Source organism: Rhodofomes roseus (genome assembly GCF_022264815.1).
Source record: "Rhodofomes roseus strain CIRM-BRFM 1785 chromosome Unknown C8Q71scaffold_37, whole genome shotgun sequence".
Taxonomy (NCBI): Eukaryota; Fungi; Basidiomycota; class Agaricomycetes; order Polyporales; family Fomitopsidaceae; genus Rhodofomes; species Rhodofomes roseus.
The window spans coordinates 34,692-56,300 of NW_025952993.1; the positions used below are offsets into that span (position 1 = coordinate 34,692).

The 21,609-nt window shown below is 57.1% G+C and overlaps 4 protein-coding genes across 4 annotated transcripts; 1 reads left to right on the plus strand and 3 right to left on the minus strand.

The window, feature by feature from the left end:
• Positions 1 to 94: 94 nt before the first annotated feature.
• On the minus strand, positions 95 to 2,174 carry C8Q71DRAFT_400356 (uncharacterized protein). The gene is made up of 5 exons (XM_047918323.1): positions 1,989 to 2,174; positions 912 to 1,924; positions 515 to 853; positions 395 to 466; positions 95 to 334 (listed from the first exon to the last, which is right to left on the minus strand). The coding sequence occupies exons 2-4, from the start codon at positions 1,897 to 1,899 to the stop codon at positions 417 to 419; spliced, it is 1,377 nt and encodes a 458-aa protein (XP_047773002.1). The 5' UTR covers positions 1,900 to 1,924; positions 1,989 to 2,174; the 3' UTR covers positions 95 to 334; positions 395 to 416.
• An 865-nt stretch (positions 2,175 to 3,039) lies between these two features.
• On the plus strand, positions 3,040 to 4,973 carry C8Q71DRAFT_789811 (uncharacterized protein; the record flags this gene model as incomplete). The annotated part of the gene is given in 10 exon segments (XM_047925278.1): positions 3,040 to 3,061; positions 3,075 to 3,327; positions 3,395 to 3,555; positions 3,621 to 3,695; positions 3,753 to 3,851; positions 3,900 to 4,073; positions 4,137 to 4,256; positions 4,304 to 4,320; positions 4,375 to 4,660; positions 4,717 to 4,973. Coding segments are annotated over 8 exon segments (1,070 nt in total), but the record flags the coding sequence as incomplete, so codon positions are not given.
• C8Q71DRAFT_400487 (uncharacterized protein) lies at positions 4,877 to 6,301 on the minus strand. The gene is made up of 5 exons (XM_047918324.1): positions 6,242 to 6,301; positions 5,956 to 6,184; positions 5,792 to 5,880; positions 5,676 to 5,706; positions 4,877 to 5,614 (listed from the first exon to the last, which is right to left on the minus strand). The coding sequence occupies exons 2-5, from the start codon at positions 6,053 to 6,055 to the stop codon at positions 5,049 to 5,051; spliced, it is 786 nt and encodes a 261-aa protein (XP_047773004.1). The 5' UTR covers positions 6,056 to 6,184; positions 6,242 to 6,301; the 3' UTR covers positions 4,877 to 5,048.
• Positions 6,302 to 7,428: 1,127 nt separating this feature from the next.
• C8Q71DRAFT_789822 (uncharacterized protein) lies at positions 7,429 to 8,561 on the minus strand. The gene has a single exon (XM_047925279.1). It carries the CDS (start codon positions 8,538 to 8,540, stop codon positions 7,905 to 7,907), a length of 636 nt encoding a protein of 211 aa, XP_047773005.1. The 5' UTR covers positions 8,541 to 8,561; the 3' UTR covers positions 7,429 to 7,904.
• Positions 8,562 to 21,609: the final 13,048 nt, after the last annotated feature.

Sequence of the window (21,609 nt, forward strand, 5' to 3'; positions counted from 1 at the left end):
CTCGCAGGTGGCGTGGTGGGACCTACCCCTTTTGGGAATTTGATGCCGCCGAGGTTCATTCATTGTCAAGTCCGCACCTCTAGCTTATATATACGGCACATTGCTTCTCCTACGTTGACCCCAGGCATGTCTCCTTTCTTTACTGAAGTCAATACATGTCGCGCCGATCCAACAGTACCATCCACGACAATGCTCAAAAGTGTCCGTCCCTAACAAATCCAACAGAACGTCGTGCAATGATGTACAGCGTAGAAATCGCTATGACGATGTCCATGTAGAAAGGCGAAATGAATGCCGCTCATATTCATTGAAGAACCGATTTCAGCGCAACTTACTACGACCGACATCCGCCATCATGCGCGATGAAGACGGTTGCTTTGAAGAGCATACGCACCGCAAATCAAGCACCCTCACGGCTACTCAACAAGCTGTCCAACCCTCTCCCACCATGCCAGACCAATAGCAGCTGTACTGGCAGTCAGTGCGTGCTCCAAAGACCAGCAAAGGTACGAACCTTGTCTAACCCGTACCGCACCTCGGCCACCTGCGTTCGGCATGTAAGCACAAAGTTCCGTCTCCAGTTCCTGAAGCTCAGTTTCGGCGATGCTGTATCCTAGCTCGAAGACGACACGCTTCGGTGCGAACTTCGCGCAAGAAACAACTTCATCCAGAGAAGGCAGGTCGAGCTCGTCGAAGCCGAGATCCATGGCGTGTTGGGACGAGATGCATATCGTAAGTTGTTCAAGGGAGGGTATGCAGAGATGGGAGATCATAGTGACCAAAAGCTCGCGAGGACGACACGCAATCCTGAGCGTCTGCAACATCTCGTTCGCTTCGAAGGCGGGGAACGGGCCTAAAGTGACGACACACCGTCAGTAGTAATCCATTAGGAGGCTACGGACGCTTGTTACCTTCATACTCTTGCCAAGTTCCGAGATCGACGTTCACGGCAAGATGTCGAAGGCTGCGGCCTGCTGCATCGCACAGCGTCTGGACGACAGTGAGCTCTCGCATGTGCGCGTCGAGCATGAGGGTGCGCAAGTGGTCAAACTCGATCATGGCGGTCATCATGTTCACCAGCGCGGGAGAGAGCAAGATGCCCCGCAGAAGAAGGCTATGTAGCCGAAGAGGGGCGGGCGGTCTGACGACGTCTGCGTAGTCGTGTTCGAGTTCGTGTCCTCCGTCGCATACGAGTGTTGTCAGGTTCCCGAGAGCAGCGAGAAGGTGTCCAATACGCTTCTGCTGGCGCCGGATGACCAGCGTAGACACAGACGCAGGGCGGGTAGGGATATACACGTTGCACCAATCGACAAAATGGATCTCCTGGCACTCAAGGGTCTTCAACGCGTGTAGGGCTGCACAGATGCGAATGAGTATGGTGATGGAAGGGAAGGTGACGTCTTGGAGGGTTAGGCTGCTCAATGAGGTGAAGTAGGAGAGCATGGTGAGCGCTTTGAGATGGATCTGGGACGAAAGACGCGGTAGCCCGTCGCGGGACGCCATGCCCCGCAAACAGAGATGCTTGACATTGGGCAGCCGTCGAACCAGCGTGAGCGAGAAGACCCTGACCAGCGGCACCCCCGACTGTCGGTTGACCGCAAGAATGAGCTGTCTAACGCGAGCGGCGCGGTCGCGACTTCTCGAGAGCGCCCTGGAAATGGCCTGGAGCTCAGCCTCGTCCCGGACGATGATTGTATGTAGCAAGTAGTGTCGGCTCCGGTAGGACCACGCTTTGCAGACGAGCTGGCAAGACTTCAACGCACGGGCGGTCTCCTGGTCCATCGGAACCGGCGAGTCGCAATATATGAGATCGATGATCTGCTCGCATACCTCCGTGGGCAGCACGGTCTTTTTCTTGTTGCGGAACGTCCATCGGAGACTGACCCATTGGGAAAGCATGGTGGAGGACGATTCGGATATGTAGCTATGTTAATGGTATCGTCAATCAACGTTAGAAAACGCGGAAGAGAGGGTCGGTACAGACGCACCGTCCTGGATGAGTGTTGTACCTCCAAGCGAGCGTTCCATCCGCGTTCGTGGTCTTATCGGGTTGAAGTCATCCTTCGCTATCGTAACGTCTGGGAGGCAGGAGACCACGCGCTCAGTCGAACCTGAATGGAAGACCATCCGCAACTTGACAATGCCGTGTATCTGGACGAATCCATCGATACCGGGCTTGGCAAATGTCTGCGCAAAGCAGCGTGTAAGCTGCATTTCCCGTGTAGTTTGCGCATGCAACCGTATTGCCACGCCGGCGCACTCGTCCCTGGTCGAATGAGATTGATGAAGTAAAGGGCCTGAGATCATAGCAAGCACCTGACGGACTTACCGTCCACGACTCACCAGACCGCTGCCTTGGCTGCGCATTCAATACATAGCGCGTTCCTGCAAGTCATGTCTCGCGGTGCCGGGCGAGTTTGAGGTGTCCGCCGTCGCGAAAGCAATACTATTACTTCCCGAACTGTATGTATCGTGCTGCCAGAATATGATATGACCGCTTTAGCATGGCAAGCAGCCCAGACGGAAACACGGCTCACTGGATACGACATAGGCTTCCCCGCCGGGTATAGTGCAGGAAGCAAGATAGCAGTGATACTGTATGCGTGTAGGTGACATTGCATGGGTGGTGCGAGGCTGTTGTGGCCTGCAGGAGCAGTTAGACACTGGGCAGCACGAAACACCTGGGACTAGACGGTAACAATTGCGTTCATTTGTGAAAAGCCAGATACTGGGCGTTATGGCAAGGTATGGCATCGCAATGGCTTCGCGCGGTGACCTGTGCCCTGCCTCAAGCTTCACAGACCGACTGCGGTCGGTCGGTATTGGTTGCTGAGAATTCAACTGCATCTCCCGTTCAGCTGCAAGGTCGAACACGAGTGATAAACGAGTCACCAAGAAAACATCCTAGTAGCTGCCCCTGCCGAGTTCGAGGTAGATCTCATTTTGCTGCAAGACGCGACGATAAACGTGAAGTTGGTCTGAACTTGAGGCAAGTTGAGCTGGTTTGAGCAAGAGCGCGCCTGCCAAGCGCCTGCGCTTCAATTAGAATGGCTCCCGGCACTCTCCGGCACTAATACGGCTGACGTAATCGATCTCGATCCACTCGCTCGAACGTTGGCGGCCGAAGGCTTGACTGAACGTAGGTTCGACACAAACCCCTCGCACGAGTGTGGCGAGACTATGATTGAACGTGGATCACTGCTATTACACTGCTAATTTGCGATTCACTGGCGATCCTTGTCTTTGTTTGCCTGAGCGAGACCGACCAGCTGTTCACAGGCTCAGGCGGATGCGAACCTGAGGTTGCGCGACGTTCTGAGCAAATTGGTACGCCTTGTCAGCGTACGACTAGCCTTATCAATATTGTAACTGACCTCCAGCCTTGCTCTGCCAGTCACACTAATTGTAATCGCCGGTATGTACAGCTCTCCTGCCAGTCTGCTCTACCAACATCTCGTGCCTTTACCACACTCATCAGACTCTACATTATCTAGGTATCTTGACTGTAACGTCATGCCAGACCGAGGCAGGAAACGGAAGCTTGATGTTCAACATGTACGGCGAGTGCGCCCGTGGACTAGTCGACTTCCCGAGACTGATTTCGAGTCGCGCTCATGCAGAACTATGACGAAGCGCAAAAGGGTCTCGAACGTCTAAGCATCCGAGACAATATCGACCCGAATGCAGCACGAACGGCAAGTCTCGTTACAATAAAGTCACTTACAAGATCTGACACATCCGTCTCGTGGCAGTCAAACCCCGTATTGCCGCCTCCATCGACGCAAGTCCGCAAACTAGCCAGGCTTCCGGCAAAGAGAAAGGCACCGGCTGCCAGACTTCCACGTCTACCGGTAAGTTGTCTACATACAAGAAGACGACGCGTCTGATCCCGCCGCCAGGATTACACTCAGGCCCGCACATCCACACAAGCCCAGACGTTGTCCGACTCAGAGTCTGAAGACGGATCCGGATCCGAAGATGCCAAGTCCGACGACGAGCTCCCCGAGAGTGGCCCGGGAGAAGACGGCGATGACCTTGATATGCCCTCGATGGCTAACATGTCGATCCGCGACGTGAGTGCCGTATGTCCAACGAGCACGACTGCAGTGGCTGACGCACGTTGTGATGGTTGTCAGTTCGAGATCAATGAGTTCCTTCAGACCGATCCCTACAAGATCGTACCGGACCCACCTGTGGAATTCGAACAACTCTTCGTCAGTGTGTCTGGGAAGGCGGTATGGCAAGCACTTACACTGGTAAGCCTCGTTATCACATCTCAGTACCAATCACTGATCATGACTAGGCCCTATCCAGCGTATCGTACGCATCTTGTTCTCGTCTCAGGCAAGCTTCGAGCTGATTCGACTGTTGCAGCTACTCCGGGAAGGTACTGAAGTGCATGTCGGACATGACCATCTGGACGCCGTACGAAGACCTCAGTCGCTGCGTCGTGCTGTACCCCGCCCAGCGCTGGAACTTTGGCACGTCCAGGGCTGAGCCCGCGGAGCGCAAGACATGCAAAGCGTGGCCGCGCGTCCGCGAGACGCGCGACATGTGCTTCTCCGCGGGCGGCGCCTGGCACTACTGCGGGACCTACCAGTGCACGGGCATGTCCATCATGCGGCTTGACGAACTGTGCAAGCTCGACAAGTCGAAGAGCGTGAGTACCGTGTCATGCGATGATCCTCCTTTTGCGTGGTTCTGACAGTGATGTAGAAGACGATGTTCAATAGCCTCGTGCAGCAGACACCGCGAGTCCTCGGCGGAGCGATTCAGCGGTCGAGCATGCAGACGATGACGTCGATCATGCAGACGCTGCGCGATGCGTATCAGGATGGGCACTTACTCGTGCGATGTTACGGGTTCCAGCTGGTCGGACACAATGACCAGGTGAAGGAGGCATTTCTAAGGTGTCTGTCGACCGTGAAGCAGAAGAAGGACAAGAAACGCGCGAAGAAGGAGAAGAGCGAGAGAAATGGTACGTTGGAGATGGCCGATAGTGCGGCGTGCGAGGACGGGCGGGATCGTCGCAGGGAATTGACGGCTGCTTACGACGGGGGGCGGAGATTGGCTGGGGAAAGGCAAAAAACGCGAAAGCGCCCCAAGTCCGCAAAGAAAAGGTGTTTTTTTGGCCATAGATTCGCCTCCCCGTAGGGAGCTCGCGGTTTATGAGGTTCGGGTACTTTTCGTGCATTCGCAAAACGGGTCTCGGTATGTACATGTCTGGACAAGAACAAAAAAAAGGGGAACACCCCTTGAGGTGAGTCCGTCACTACCGTCCGCAGATGAGCCTGTACCTGTACATAGACCGTGTCAATGCATGCAATTAACCCGCTGCTGGCTGTGAACACGCGAAGGGACGACTCACCGCATGTTAGTAGCCGCCCCTGACAGCGGCGAGCTTGCAAAGGCCGCTCGTCTGCCAACTGCATGTCACGCTCGCGGGACGTTGTTACGTCGGCGTATTGTCGTACGCGCCGCTCGCGGGACGTCGATACATGGGTGAATTGCCGCGCACGTTGCAGAGCCTGAGCCTTGCCATATGCCTCGCTCGGCCCACGTCCCATTCGAGGCGAGTGTCTCCCGCACGCGTATGGCAAGTACATACTTGCCCCTGAACCCTGTGTGCGCCACCGTGAGCCTCGCCCGTAAAAGAGAGACGACGAGCAACGTACCACAGTCGCAGCAGCATCCGCCGTTCGGACACTGACAACTCGAACCATAGAATCCCGACGCATGACGCGTGCACAGAGTCAGTGCCAGCGTCGAAGAGCCAAGTCCTCCGACGCACCTTCTGTCCATGTGCAGAGCTTGCGATGTTCTCGCGGGAAGACGTCCCGCCCGACGCCTTGAGGTTGGCAAGGCTGCTGACGAGTACGGCTGCGAGCCAACTCGCCAGATGATGTGCCCATGGTTAGTCAGCGCAGGCAGACCGCAGGAAATGGCATAACGAACCTTCCTCGAGTCGGGCCGTGCTGCTACCCTTGTCTCGCTGAAGCAGCTGCCCATCAGTCCACCGTGATGCCGCTCGCGGGGCGTCGATACATATACTCATTGCCGATCGGGGACAACCACATCCGAGTCGCGAGTTGGCCGTTGCGAAGCGCAGCCTCGGACGTCAATGAGCTCGGCACGCGCAGCTTGTAGTGAGTCGACGTGCGAAGTGGTCTCGCTATTGACGTTCCTGGCCATCGGATTCAGCTGTCAGTATGCAGCATGAGCTACAGCGATGATCACCTACCTCATGAAGACACCGCTCGCGGGATGTCGATATATACATACATCGCCGAACACGACAAGATCGATCGCGGTTCGCCGCGATGTGTGCAATCGCCGAGCTGTAGATGGCGCGGTAGTGATGTTCCTGCAGAGCATTGTCAGCCGTCATCCATGTGCACGCAAACGCAACTGTCACCGCACCATTGCAAACACCCTGCTCGCGGGACGAAGATCTGTATATACATTGTCGAACACGGCCGACTCGAGGGGTGTACTATGGGTTCGCAATGAACACGATAGTACCTCGTAGCATGATAGCCGCAGTACCTCACTCGCCGGACGACGTTCTGTATATACATCGCCGTTCTCGCTGTGGAGTCCCCGACTGAGGGCGACGGCCTTGAACTGCGCTCACGGGGCGCCGATATATACATATACCGATCGAGTTGCGGAATCGGAGCAGTGGGCTATAGGTGCAGCAAAAACTGCACGCAGACACAGATCGGTGAGTACATGCAAATGAGCGATTGACCGTCATAGACTTACCTGTGAGGGTGACCTTCTAGTACGCACATAGTACAAGAGCGGGACAGCGGGCGGCGCCCGTTGCTTGCGGAAAGCGGATCACTACAACGGGTACGTCAGCGTGATGATACACTTGAGCCACTATCAGCCACGTACCTGCCTGCATGGCCGTGACAACTTGTCGCTCGCCGGACGGTGATCTATACCTACATTGTCGTACCGGGTCGTCGAACTGAACTGAGGCAGTCAAAGGCTTGTTGCTTCGGCCCGGTGTGCTTCTCCACACTGCACCGCGAAAGAGGTGCTGCACGATGGGAGTTCAGCCGCAGTAGGCAGCGAGTAGCATCAGGAAAACCCCCTTTGAGCATTTGACCAAATTTCACCAGAAATTCCAATAATGTGGAAAGCGCGCGCGATTCGTGCTAATTCGAACATTGTTATACATAGTGTTGAGAATCACCTTCAAACTTGAGAACATTAGTGAGAAATCTCGGTGCACCCAAGAACACGTTAGTAATCAGGCCAAATCTCAGTCCAAGCTGCTGCAAAGCAGTTTTTCGCCGAAAATGCTGAGGGAGACACTATCACACGAGATTATCATCCAGTACTCGGGCATGCTAACCATGTGAACGAGAGCCAACAGAATTTGATTGCAATAATTAGCTATAGTAATGTACAACAACCTCAGCAAGCGCGCAGGCGGGGGGCACGTTCGCCGTGGTCCACAACAGCATAAGTAAACGGTCAGTTTGGATTGCACGCCGTCAGGAGCAGCGACCCAGTGATAGACAAACGGCTCCATGAGGATGGTGGCACAGAACCGTGCGAGCCAACAGCTGATGTGTGTGGGCGGGACGAGCAGCGTCGGCGAGCTCATCGAGCATGCTGAGCTTGAGCTGCATCTGTGGAGGCATACCCGGGGCGCACGAGACAGACGAAGGCCCGTTCGAGCTGTCCGACGTGTGCGAGGATATTGTTGGAACGCGCCAAGCCAGACGTCGGGTGTGCGAGTGGTCCGTACATGCGCCGCGCGATGCGCGGACGGGCTGGAGTCGTGAGGAATGGGTGGGCTGGACGCGTGAAGCATGGGCGGGCTGGACATTCGGTGTGCGTGCAGGCTGCCAGTGAATGTTTGATGTGCCGGCACGCTGAACAAACAGTCAGTGTCTCAGTGCAGTCTCGCCACTCACCTCGTCGTGGAACCCATTGTCACGACCATGAGTGGAGGCCTCTGCAGATGCCAACCCACGCAAGGCCGGAAGCAGTGTTGGGCGCGAGTCGAACGAGGGCGGCAGTGCAGGTAAGGATGCAGGCAGCGAGGGTGTGCGAGAGGCGAGGGTAGCCGCGGAGAAGTCGGAGGCCGCGACGATGGCGTTCGTGCATGGGAGGACGGGAGAGGTGCGGAGACGGCAGTGAGGATGGCGGGAGTGACGCAGGGAAGGTGATGGGAGGAAGAGAGAGGTGCGGGCGCGGGGCAAGGCCGCGTCACGGCATGTAGAGGGTGGAGAGGGCGCGCGAACGGGGAAGGAGCGGTGCGGGTACGACGCGCAGAGGGACAAGGGACGGGGACGACTCACCAGAGGGCGGTGGCGGGCGGTACGTCGCGGTGACGGAGCGGCGGGGACACGACAGCGCAGTACTGTCGCAGGTCGTGGCACTGTAGTCTGTGACAGGCGGCCGCGCAGCACGCGAGGATGCGGTGGTGCGGGTTGAACGTGGGAGAGGCGGGCGGTGTCTCGACCGTCGCGCGACCGTCTTGTCGTGTCCGTTGGCGGCGGCGGTGGGCGGGGGCACATGGGAGGTGCATTGCATACTTTGTGGCTGAGAACGAGAAGTTCAGAACGACCCAGTAACGTTGCAGCGGGAAACATGTCACATGACTGCTCGGCCGAGCCCGAATTCGGCGCCACGTCATGTATTCCGTGTGACTCTCCCTCCTCCTTGCCTTCTCCTTCAACTTGCCTCCGCCCCAACGCGAACCTCTAGCCCTTTTGTCCGACCATCGTCGACCATCATGATACGTCCCGTCTGCTTCGTTTCTCCAACTGAAGCACGCACCCTCCCACTTATCGCCCGCTGGAGCCGCCGTGGACCAGCAGACTGACCTCGGGCGCCCACTGTGCGAGCCCGAGTCGTCTGCTGTTGAAGCCGACCGCAAAGTCAGACAGCAAACGTGTCAAACACAGAATTTGAGACGGAGGAGGCGTACCTCCGCAAGGCGCACCTGACGCTGGACGACATCCCGGGTGCATGTCGCCCTTTGACGACTTTCTCTCCAGGAACAGTACGTCCCCTCCCTCCTCTCCCCTCCCCTCCATCCTCATTCGCTCTTGATACCCACGCTGACTTGCCTACACAGTTGTGGGCAGCAGCTCACCTCGCTCTGCCGCTACGGCCACCTGTCCGTGTGCAGCCTGAAGCTCGCCGAGTTCAAGTCCTTCATGTCGCTCAAGGGCCTGCACCCCGAGGAGCGCCGCGATGTATAGATCCCGCGCCGCGCGGAGTGGCAGGTGCGTCGGCGGATGGAGAAGAGTAGTGAGGATGTGACAAGTGTATGTTCGTTCTCTTTCTGTATGTGGTGAGTTCTGCTGATGGTGGACGTACAGGGAGCCGCTCAAAGACTTCCCGCCTAAGAGGATGTACATACCCTCTGGAACTGGCTCTCCGAGTAGGAGTGAGTGCAGGCGTGAATGAACAGATGAGCGGGGCAAGTGTGGGGTTGGACGAATGCAGCGGGCACGGGTATGGATGAGCAGGCGCGGGCGCTGCACGACGAGCATGACCACGCAGGGCAACTGCTCGGCGTGCAAACATGCTCGACAAACAACACCCAGTGGGAAGGGATGTAGGTACAGGCTCGCTAGTAGTCGTAGTCTACAAGAACATTGTCGTACTGTTACATTCAATATATCCAATGTTCCTAAATCCCCAGAATAACAGAAAGATGAGAGATAGACCGGATAATAAGTGAGAAACACTATGAGATCAGCTACAAATGAGGTGCAAATGCGTGAAAGGTGCTTGTATTGAGCGTTCATTGTCTATAATTGTTGCTATTTCTCAGACGACATCTCGAGGTAAGCTCATCTGAGATAAACGAGATAATGTAGTAGTGATCCTGATTCTCGATTTTTACCTGAAACTTTCGATAATTTCTTGTGATTCTCACATGGGATTTTCCTGATGTAGACTTCAAGTTGGTCACGGCAGATTGACTTCTAGTACAATACATGAATAGAGGCATGGAAAATCATACTGACATCTGCATACCTCGTATGGGCTGCCGCCGACCAAAAGAGAAGTTCATCGAGCACAGGGACCACTTACAGAGTGAGAGGATCGAATGACTTGTCGCCCTTTGTCCTAGTGGGTTCGTCTTCTCGGTGTATTGACGTGCACAGGCGCCATATAAGTGGGCGGGATCAGTGACCTATTATGCCATACCTCAGACACGTCCCGCGCAGATCTCGCCGGCAGCGACCCGTCATCCTGATGCTTACGGCATTGTTATCGCATCGACAATCAACCTACCGCTCAAGGCTAGGGACCTGCGCAGCTCACAACTCGTGTAACACAATTCGAAGAACACATAGTATACTATTATTTACGTAGGCACGACCATATACCAAAGCTAAGTGAAGAGTCATGAGTATGTACTCTCCGAGACGATGTGTGGCTGGTCACTCACGCTTCACACAGCAAAATCCGCTCACCGTGTTGCCGCCCAGCGCTTCGACACAGCAAGCCTCCGGGACTATCCATAACGGTCAGTGGTTCGTTGACTCTTCGCATGCTACAATTGACGTACCTGTCATGGCGGGGTCGTCCTGTGAACACTGTATGTTGTTCCCACAGATAGAAGACACACCAAAAGTCCCGGGTCAGCCGTGCACCGCCGTGCGCGCACTGGGAACAGACGACATCGCGCAAAGTCAAGACAGTCAGTGATTGTATGGACATATATAGTACGCGGCCCACTTACAGTAGTACTACATCCCCGTTCAACCAACTAGATGTCTCTTAGACATTGCTTAAGACAGCAGAGAAGCACACGGGAATTTGGCCAAACCTTCGGGCACAGCATGTCGACGTTGCGGTTGCTGAATGTGCCACAGCATCTGAGCGTCAACAACTTCCATATCAGGAAAGCCCGGGTACTCACCGCCGCGAACGTATAGCTTATTGGCCTAGCACGAGTAGCTTGCACGCAACTTTGTTCTTCGACGTGACCTTCACGGAGCGATTGCGCGCGGCTGGAAGACATCAGTGAGTACACATACATAATCTTAGAGAAGGAACTTTATGCTGACCGCGTAGCGGGCTAATCAACGCCGGAAATTGGATGGCTGGGACTAGTAAGCCACCGAGATCGGATGAGCAATGCCAGTCACCGGCGGGCAGATGGCTAGACGGTTGCGCAGCCGAGGGGCATAGTGGGGGTATGGATGAGTGAGTCCGTCCAGTCTGTGCATCAACACTTATACTGTTGATACCTGCTGCACGTCAGAATAAATCGGCTTGCACATGCACTCAGGCTAACCACGAACACCCGGTACCCACTAGCATATCAAGCTGTTGCCACAATTCGTGAGTCAACATGCATGTCATATTCCAAAACCGGTATATGAATATGAGATGATTGTGTGTCTTGCAACCCGATTAGTGGCCAATCCCTGCTGTGGCGGGGTGAAAGTGGTGATCATCATAGCCACCGGAACCTACTCGCACCACAGAATCATAGCCATGATCTTATCGGGCAGGTCCTAAGTATGAGACGGTACAACTGATGCTCTTCAACAATAGCTCAATGAGTGTACTCAGAGCGGATGCCATACCCTTCCCCGTTGTCCATCTGGAATTGTACCTCGCTGCTCGCTTCTTGCTCGAGCCGCTGCCCACGAGTTTTTGCCGCTCGATTCACTGCAGCAAACGGGGAAACGCTGCGGCAGGACTCACCCCATCACTCAAGACATGTGCGCTGTCTTTGCTGCTTGAGAGGGACATCCTCATCAGCGGAAGCTTGCACTCTGGGGACAGCCTCGTCAATGAGCAGCTCACAGATGAGAAGTCCGTGTAAGCTGCAACGTAGTGCTCATGATCACACGGGGAAGAGAGTCACCAATGGGAGGCAATGATCGTATCACGATGAATGGAAGGTCGCCCGCATCCTCTCTACAATGTTGCCGCCCATCCTGATCATACATCCAGGCAGCGCAACTGGCTCCACTTGCCTGCGTAGAGTATATGTCTGGCTTGGATGTTCGTGTATCGTGGTGCTTGGGCCTTGCACCCGCTTGCCGCTAGGGATCCTTCATCGAGAATTGAGGTTGCGCAGGCAGACCTGAATCAATGCCCAAGTCAGCACACATTGCTCCTGCACAACCACGCTGTTCCTTCTCCCAGCTCTGCTCGGGAGGAACGTAACAATTACCACTTCTCTCCGATCAAACCGCACGTACTGCACAATCGAGCCAGTAGCATGGCGCCGTGCACAAAGCAGAGCCGTGGCGTACTACGCCCGTGTCTCGAGCTGTGGCACCGGCGAGGCTACTATGCTTGACATGCGCAGCGGCACGCACGCTCGCTTCCGCGCGGACATGATGCACATTGCACGAACAGGCGACACCCGAAAGGCGGCGGTGATTTGAATGCCGACAATGCACTGATGCGCGAGCAAGCTATAAAGGCCATGCTGAGGATGCGCAGAGTGACCATCAGCGGGTCGCGTCCTTGGGTCGAGTGGGAGATTACTAACCGCATCTGACAGATGAGCTCATCCACCGTACGAGCCCATGGTGTCGAGCTCTTGACGGGAAGGTGCGTTGTATCCCCGCTGGCCGCGACGCGGACGTCACTGAACATGAGTGACCAGATCGCACTTCGCAGTGTTCATCGGCCCTGCGTGCGACGTCGACTTGGTGAGTGTCGTTGGAGCACACACAAAAGTTGCCTTGCTGATGCCTGCTTTGCGATCGCAGGCGGGGAGACACGCTGTCGGTTGGTTGTACCGCCAGGAGTGTTACACGGACGGGGGTAGGCAGAGCCGAATGAGGGAGTGTCGGTCGCGGGCTACAGGCGAGGTCGTAGTGTGAAGATCAGCACTCAGCCTTCCTCAGATACAGACGCGTAGAACGGAGCACATACCATAGTAGACACTCGCGATCCTCATCTATCATCTCCAGCTTCATTCTGCCCATACGCCTCCTCATCCTCCGCAACCAAACCGCAGCCGCGTCTTCGTTTTGCTTGTTGCGTGAAATATTGGATGTGAAAGCCCATAGCATGCGTCCCGTCATAGACAATCTAAATTTGCGCGAGCAAAGTGTTAGAGCGAGTGATGGTAACGTGGCCTGCTGAAAGTGGACATGAGCGAGCTGTACATACAGTTCGGCAAGGGCTAGTAATCACGATGCGTGTAGGCTTGACCGGATATCGCACCGATAAACCTTTTCTTCGCCGATTGACACCGTCGCATGGAGCATGCGCCGGGCTGTGACCATGGTGAGGACCGGATAGTAGAAACAAAACACAGATGTAGACAAAGCGCAATGGCATTCATCGGAACAACGAGTGTCGAAGTAGTCTCTGTATCACTGAGGCCGCGCAAGTGGAGTCCGCGATTAGCGTTCGAACAGGCCATATTCTCGCGGTAGAATATCATTGATACTGCGGGACCCGAGTCCCTAAGCGAGCGTGCATGAGAGCTGGTGTCGGTATGCAAGCAGCAGCGTTTGAAGTGGACACAACGGACAGCGTGCGGCCTCCGTTGGACGCTGTTGGTGGCGGCACGGTCACAGGTTCAGCGCGGCGAGGCGCAACGCGCGTTGAACTTGAAGTTCAGCCACAGTGCTGCTCTCTCTTCATTCCTCCACTTTTGCTCGCTCGTTCGGATCTCTTCCTCGCAAGAAAACAAATTCAGCTCATTTCTCTAGTCGACACTCTCTTCGCAATGGCTTGCTGGTGCTGACTGCTACATTGCGGCTCGCCGCTCCTGAGTCCTGCCTCACTAGTACGCTCAAGTGCAAGTGCGTGATCCCTACGTTTGCTCTGCAACTTGCATATGAAGTCGGTCTCAACGATGCGACACTCTCCGCGCTCGGTGCGCTCTCAGGCTGAGCACAGCTGTCACTGTAGCCTATGCGCCGGACGGTCGGGCCCTTAACTATGCTCAGCCTTTCAACGTTCAACACGGGATACCGCGCACTCGGGGCGTCTGTGAGCTCGACAGATTGCGTCGAACAACATGCGATCGCACGGCTCGATCGGGGTGCGCGCAGATGTGGTCATTGAACCAGGGCCGTAATATTGGTGAGTGACTACCACAATTGATGTAGGGTCGTCTCCCGGATGCGTCATATACCATGCAACACGACAGGCGAACTGGAATGTTTGTAGTTCCATTCCGGATGTATGGCCCGCTGCAGCCAGAAGCCCGAGGCACGCTGGCGCGGCGCAGGTCCGAAGAGAGGGTTACTCGGCTAGTACCCGCTGTGGCTGTTTTCCGAGTGTCTGAGTGCAGATGCTGCGCTCGGACGTACCGTATACATGCCTCCGCATCATCTCACTCTACACGTCGGCTAGGGGTGCCTGCGTACTTCCGTGTATCGTGCTCGCGAATGCAGCAGACGGCTATCCTACCGTCTGCCGTGTGTTGACACGATGACCACAGTTGCTGCGAGAATGCCCTCACGACGGCGAACACATTCGTGAACGTTGCGGACCTGGGCTAGCCTATCTGGCACTTCGCAGCGATGTCGTGGGGGTGTGATGAATCAATCTGCAAGGCCGAATCTCGCCCCTTGTCGATTCTTACAATCGCCTAAGACACGCCTGTGAACGAGTCCGACTTGTTTCGTGCGCACAGTCGCATCAGACAATGTGTACCTGCACGAGTAGTGCCGAATGTAGCCTACTATGTATGACAGAATGAACAGAATTGAGCATGCACGCATGGAGGACGAACCGAATTCCAACGGCTACGCAAGAGGCCTGCGCGTGACGTCGGCGAGACTGAGTCTACGGTACGGTTGTTTCTTTAGTTGACATCCAATTCCCTTGTACGTCTCTCGCTTCGGGGTGTCTCTTGTTACTGGACGTTGACTTCATCGTTGGCTTGCGTACGCGTGCTCGTCAGTGCCAAACCACACAAAGCGCAAAACTCGGTGTCCACTAGCCCTCGACAACGATCATTGCGTTTGTTTCATCACCCTGTGAGCCTTCTCGCGGACTTGGCTTACTCGCACCCTCCACAGCTCAACGTCGTTTCAACAAAGTGAGTCGTATCCTCCTCGTTTGCTCAGTCAACGAGCTCGTTACTGCATTGCCCGTCGCCTCTGTCCAATGAAAACGAGACCGCGTGCCTCCGTCGGAAACGGCACGGATGCGCCCTCCGTCGGAAACGGCACAGATGCGCTGTCACTGCGGTTGAGCAGGTGAGTGCTCGCATCTTCCGTTTGCGACTCGACAGGACGTGCGATTGCAACGTGCAGGTGCACACTCCCTCCTCCAAATTCGCGACCGTGTAGCACGAGGGTCCCTTGCGGCCGGATAATCACCAGTGCCCGCAGAACAAACGTGGCCAGCAGTAGCTCGACGGCAGGCGAAGGCGTACGCGGAAGATTGGAAGGCGGAGGTGCTGGTTAGAGGTATGTGGTCGCCTCGAGACTTGCGAGAGACACCGGGAAGCTGCGTTTGCGTCTCCCCACAACGTCTGAGCGTGGACGAGGACGGCGTCGTGTCTCCCTTGCCGCGCTCCGGTGCTGCAACAAACACTGCGGTGTATGTCATTTGAGCACGCCATGATCCAGGTCGTCTTTCCTTCGCGCGGCGCATGCTGTTCGACGTGTCATGTGTAGTAGAACAGCACAATTCATCTATTCACCGGGATTCTATGTACGTGTGTTCTGTACCTACGCGGCGCACATTCAGATCGCCCCTCGCGCGGACATCCAGTTCGACATGTCATGTTTTGGACAACAGATCGGGATGCTATGTACATATGTCTTATATCTACACGGTCCGGCCCTCGAGCGCAACGTGCTTGACGTGCCCAGTTGTCTGCAGCAACTCACCGCGACCGCAATGCGGTCCGGTGAACACTGACACCGACACGTCACCTTCGGTCACCACGTCCCCGCCAATCCCATTGCATGCCCACGAACGACACGCCGATGGGTAATGGTTCGAGCGACATACGCCCACTGCTGCAATAGTACTCGGTCCCTCTCCTCGCGCTTGTCATCGTCCAGACTCGTGGCTCCCAGCTCGCCGCGCGCACAGCACCTTGCTGCCCAACGAAGAATAACGGGGAACGTCAGTGTCAGAACACTGCAGTATCACTCACCTCGTCGCGCCCACTGGGCTCGATCCGTGATCCGGAGCGTGGTTCTTCATGTGGAGGGTATCTGCTCTGTGCGAGCAACGGCGCAGAGCGTAAATTGAGGATGTTTGATTGGTGAATATTGATCTTCGCGTTCTGAGCTCCAGGGGACGACGGGCTCGGAGGCGAGTACTGTATTCACTGAGCTTGTGGCGACGCATGGAAGGAGACGTTTGCGCAACATCGTACGACGCTGCGCTGCGACGCGTCGCACTGGCATGGTCCGGCCAACGTGTTCAGTACTGCACATCCAATGTGCGCGTTCGACTCGTTCATCATTGACCATCGTTCACAAGCTGATCTATGTCGAGCGGGAGGTCAGTGGAGAGACCGTCGAGAGATCACATACCACCCATGCCCGCGCAGGGGTCCTTCTCGCAGCTGCGTCCCCGTGAGGCGAGTGTGTCAAGTTTGCGGCGGCGGCTGGTCTTCCAATCAATGCGTACGCCCGAGACAACCCGGCATGAAACCATGCATCTCGCAGAACAACGGCGCACGTCCGACGCGCGCGCAAGCACACACCTGCATCAGAACTTCGGCGATTTCGGTGAAGGGCCGTGACGGGCCGTAACCGTTGCTGATATTCCAGTTTCACATTCCGTCACCGAATCAGGCATCAGCAACGCGGGCCGCATTTCAGCAAGATGGCCGAATTGTGGGACCAATGTCGTCAGCTGCGTCAGACAGTTGTCACCTATCAGCAAGTTCACATATAACGCGTCACCTACGGTCAGTATTCACACAAGTATAGTATCTGCATCATGATGACCGGGCTGAGCTGTGTCAACAGGTCACTGTGCAATTCAAGGAGCGTGTACAGTATATATTCAGATGTACTAGGAGCAGGCGTGCTATAGGCAGATGCCTGCTCGTCCATGCCCACTCTCGCCCACACTCGTTCGCACCTGCTCCCACTCATCATCCACGCTTGCCTCGACCTCGTCCCCACGGGCACGTGTTCGTCCATGTCCGCCCTGCCCCATTGTTCGCCCGCTCCCGCTCCCACTTGACTTGTCCGTTCGCGTTCGGTGTACTCGTCGGCAGTGTTTGCGTGTCGGGCTGTTGTCCGTCGTGCTCATTGTTGGCGTGCTCACTCGTCCGTGCATCAATCCGCGCCCTCGCAGTCTGTGTCCTCGCAGGTCCTTGTCTTCCTGCCCGTGACATCCGCAGGGCATGGTCTTGTTTGGGCCCACTATGCGCTGTGGTCGCCGTGTGTCGTCGCATGTGTGTGCTCGCCCGCCTCCACCGTACCCGCGGTCGGCGTGTGTTGTCGTGCTTATCTGCCCGCCCTCCCACCCGTCTGCCCTGCCCGCCTGCGCCCGCGCTCGAACCCCGCCTGCGCCCGCACACTCGATCCCTGCCCACGGTCCACTCGTTGGTTACGTTTGCGCGCAGGGCCTTCGCCCTGCGTGCCCACAGCAACCCCTCAACACCCTGCTCGTCGTACTTGCCCTCGGTATCCCATTCCCACCCCTGCTCCCCTCAGCAGAATCTTGTTTCCCAGGCACTGGAGAGATGCGTCAATGGCCAGCGCCAGCGCGCAGAAGTCTCCCGTCGCGGGCTGGTGCGCGACGGTGCGGGTGCGCGTGATGCAACGCGATGGGGATGTTGGTCGGCGGACGCGCGCGATAGCGCACAAACGCAGAGCGACGCGACGTGGTGGAGGATGGCGGACGGCGGACGTGCGCGAGGGCAGATGCGGCATGACAGGACGTCGGCGGGTGCGTGCTGGCGGGCAGCGGGATATTCGGGTATGACAGCATCGGTGCGTAGGAGGGCGTCGCGGGGAGTGGCGGTGAGGAGGAGAGGGCGGCGGCGGACAAATGCTATGGATGTAGAGCCCGCACAGTCGCGAGTGGGACGCTGGGGTAAGAGGATGCGAGAAGGTGAATGGGAAGATGAGAAGACAGTGAAAGAGAGACTCACCTCTCGTCACAGTCTATGCGCACAACGGCACGCACCTTCCGATGTCCCCACCTCCTCCAGTTCCGTGTCGCCGTGTTGCTGTTCCGTTGCGTCCAGTGTGTGCGCAGTACAATGTTCTGCGCAGTATCGAAGTTTTGGATGTCGACGTGGAGGCGGTGACCTGTGACTCTGAGGGCGACTGCGTAAGGACGCGCACGAGGCTTACCTTGCCGACACCGGAGTCGCCAATGAGGAGAAGCTTGAAGAGGTAGTCGTACTCGCTGGTATACATGGCGGTGAGGTCGGTCGGGCAAAGGCGAGGGAGGGCAGCGCTGTTGAGAGGGCGGCGGATGTGCAGTAGAGGAGGAAGTGCGTTGAGTGCTAAGCGCCTGAGCCACGACACGCCGCGCGCGCTTGCCACCCTTCCACGCTCTCGCCGACCTCGTCCGCCTCGTCCGTGGACCGTCATTGGGGAAACACTCGACCCGCTCTACAGCGGCATCCTTGGGCTCACTCTCCCCGCCCATTTGTCCATCTACCTCAGCACCGGCACCGGCACCGACAAAGGCAATACCTCGCCGCCAACCTCGGGCGTGACTGCTGGCAATGGACCTTCCGTTCCTCTCCCTCGCCCTCGAGCGCCCTGGCTTTGACGACGTGCCCTCAACTCTCGGTGTCGGTCTTCATCCGTCAGAACTTCGCGCGTGATATCAGGGGGTACGTCGCGGGCCCCGCCGCATGTCTAACCCCGCGCAATTCCCCGCTGACGACACCACGCTCCCCACCAGCCCTGGGTGCGACACTGTTGACACGCATGGCAACACGGCACGCGGGGAAGCGCAGGCTGAGGATGCAGTGTGTGTACACACTCTCGCCCGCGCTGCACAAGGAGAAGCATCGACAGCGCGAGCCAGATACGGACAAGCACCTGCGACCTGCCTGGGCGTGGCAGCCTGTCTCGATCTTCCTTGCACCACGCAGGCCAGCAATTGTCCTCGTCTCCCCGCGCAATGCACACTCACCCTCCCGCTCTGCCCTCGCCCGCCACGCCCGGCTTATTGTCAGCGCATCCGCGATGAAAATTGTGGCACGGGTGGAGGCCTTGCGAGAGGAGACCTGGGCAGAACACGCTGACCGCACGACGAGATTGCGAGTGTAAAATGACGGTGAGCTGTACTCTCATCATATCTGTGGAACTGATATCAGTGTCTGCGCAGGCACGACAGCGCCGTGCTGCGACATAAGGAATTCAACCCGCTTGTGATCCACATCAACCTGTTCGACGCCCGCCGTGCACGCTAAGTTGCGAGTGGCGGGTGCGCCGGGAACGGCATCGTGAACGGAAGCGCGCACTGCGTGCTCTGCGTGCCAGGCGACGAGAACGGGTAGGACAGTGTTTGCGCGCGCGCTTGGGGAGAACATTCCCCACAGAGGCGACATGCGCGCCCAGCGTGGACTGGATCGCGGTGACTCGGGGGAATGGAACGCGAACTTGAGGGGCGAGGAGTTGGAGGGCCCGGGGCGTGTTGGCGCCGAACTATACTGGGGCGGGGATGAGGGCGGGAGTGGCGAGTGAGGTGATCCAGGCAGGCATATGCCAGAGGCGAGCTGAGCCTTGCATCGGGTAGACTAGGGGGGAGGGTACGGCTGCGCTGCCGGCGTAGAGCTCTCTCAGGAGGAAGAGCGTGAGCGTACTCTACGTCGGTAGCCACCCGATGTGCGGGTGAGCAGGCGGGCGGGCGAGCATCTACAATACATGTGTATTAGAATTCACACATTATACATTAGCATAGTCAGAATGTCAGTCGTCAGCACTTCAGTCGTCAGCACTTCAGTCGTCAGCACTTCAGTCGTCAGTGCTTCAGCAATGAGATGTAGCTTATGTGTGACATGTCTGACGGCTATGTTATCTGCTGACGGTATCTGATGATTTCGCGTCACTCTCGGTTAGCGCATCAGCAACCGTCAGAACCCGTCAGTGAAATCCCCCTTTTCCTGATGTGGGGCGCCGCTGCCCGGGCCAGCGCGGCGGCGCGCTCGCTTCCACAGACATCGCGCACGGGCCACGGCGACTCATCGTGCTGACACGCAGCCCGGGCGAGCGAGGTACAAATACGAGGGCTGAGGACGCAGAAGAGCATCGGTAAGTCTTGTCTCTGAGCGAGCTGCGTATGCAAAGTACTAACCGTGCGTCACAGGTGGGCTGACCGGGAGAGCGCGCCCTGCGGTGACGGCGGGCGACGGACGTGGGCTCATGTGACGACGAGTGCAGGTGAGGGATGTCGATCGTTTCTTCGGAATCCACGTCGCTGACCAGGGAACTCGCTGCAGGTCGTCCCAGGCGGTTTGATGGCTTGCGGGTGGGACAGGAGTCATGGCGGACCGGCTCCCAGCACCACATGGCAGTGCTCCGCAGTGAAAGGCCTCGTTCGATGTGACTTGAGTCTTGCGGTACAGGTAAGAATCCGCTGTGAGTCGAGATACGAGGGCGAGTCGAGGTAGGAGTGTGTTGGGAAGTCCGCACGGGTGTAGGTCGTGCTGCGCTGTGTTGGTGTGGTGTCGACATGTTTTGTACGCGAACGGCCCATGTACGTACACTCCTGCTCGACGCAGAACTGTCCGATAGAGGTTTGGCATGACTTCTTGTGAACGCCCGGGAGCGCCGAGGGCTTGGGCACCGCCTATGTACGACCGCCGTTGAGTTCTGAATCGCGCACCGTCCAGCGTGCAGCGTGGCAGACGGTCTAAGCAATCATGAGACATGGTGTTACGGATGCAGTAGAACGCGTCAAGTCCGCGTACACTACTATCTACAAGAACACCTTCGGTAATCGCGAGCCGCACGTCTTCGTAGCACGTACATAATTACTGGACATTTAACTCCTGTATTCTACTCTGTAATTACTGTAAGCGCGCGCGTGCAGCCACTTCGCGCACGCGCAACGAATAGACGCTAAGCTTCTTACACTCCTACCACTTCGTCCGCGTGTGATACCCGCACCGTCCGAACTGGAGTTCGCTGTCGTCGAGAGTGCTCCTCGCTCCTCGACAAACCGAGCAGCTCCTCGCTGTCTCGTCTCTCGGGCTCCTCGCCGCGAGCACGCTCGACTCGTTGGCTCCTCGCCAGCGCACGTCCACAATCCTCGCGCCGGCTCCTCGCCAAGGCTCGATCGACTGTATCTCGCGGGCTCCTCGCCCTCGCACGTCGGCTTGCTCGTCTGAACGGCTCCTCGCCTTAGACTGACGACCAGCCTCTCGTTGGCTCCTCGCCGACGCACGTTAGCGTAACCCGCGCCGGCTCCTCGCCAAGGCTCGGCTACCCGCTTCTCGTGGGCTCCTCGCCCACGCACGTCCGCTAGAGCGACTCGACGGCTCCTCGCCCTCTCTAGTCCTCTCAGCTCCTCGCCGGCTCCTCGCCTGCGAACGACCTCACGACCTCTCACGACTCGGTCGCGTCGCGACCACCAACGTTCTCCTCGCTTAGACAGCCCGTTCCCTACCAGTGCGAGCTGACGAAACCAGCGTCTCTCACATTGGTGGACACTCAGGGGAACGGTCCACTGTCTAATCGATTTTACTCT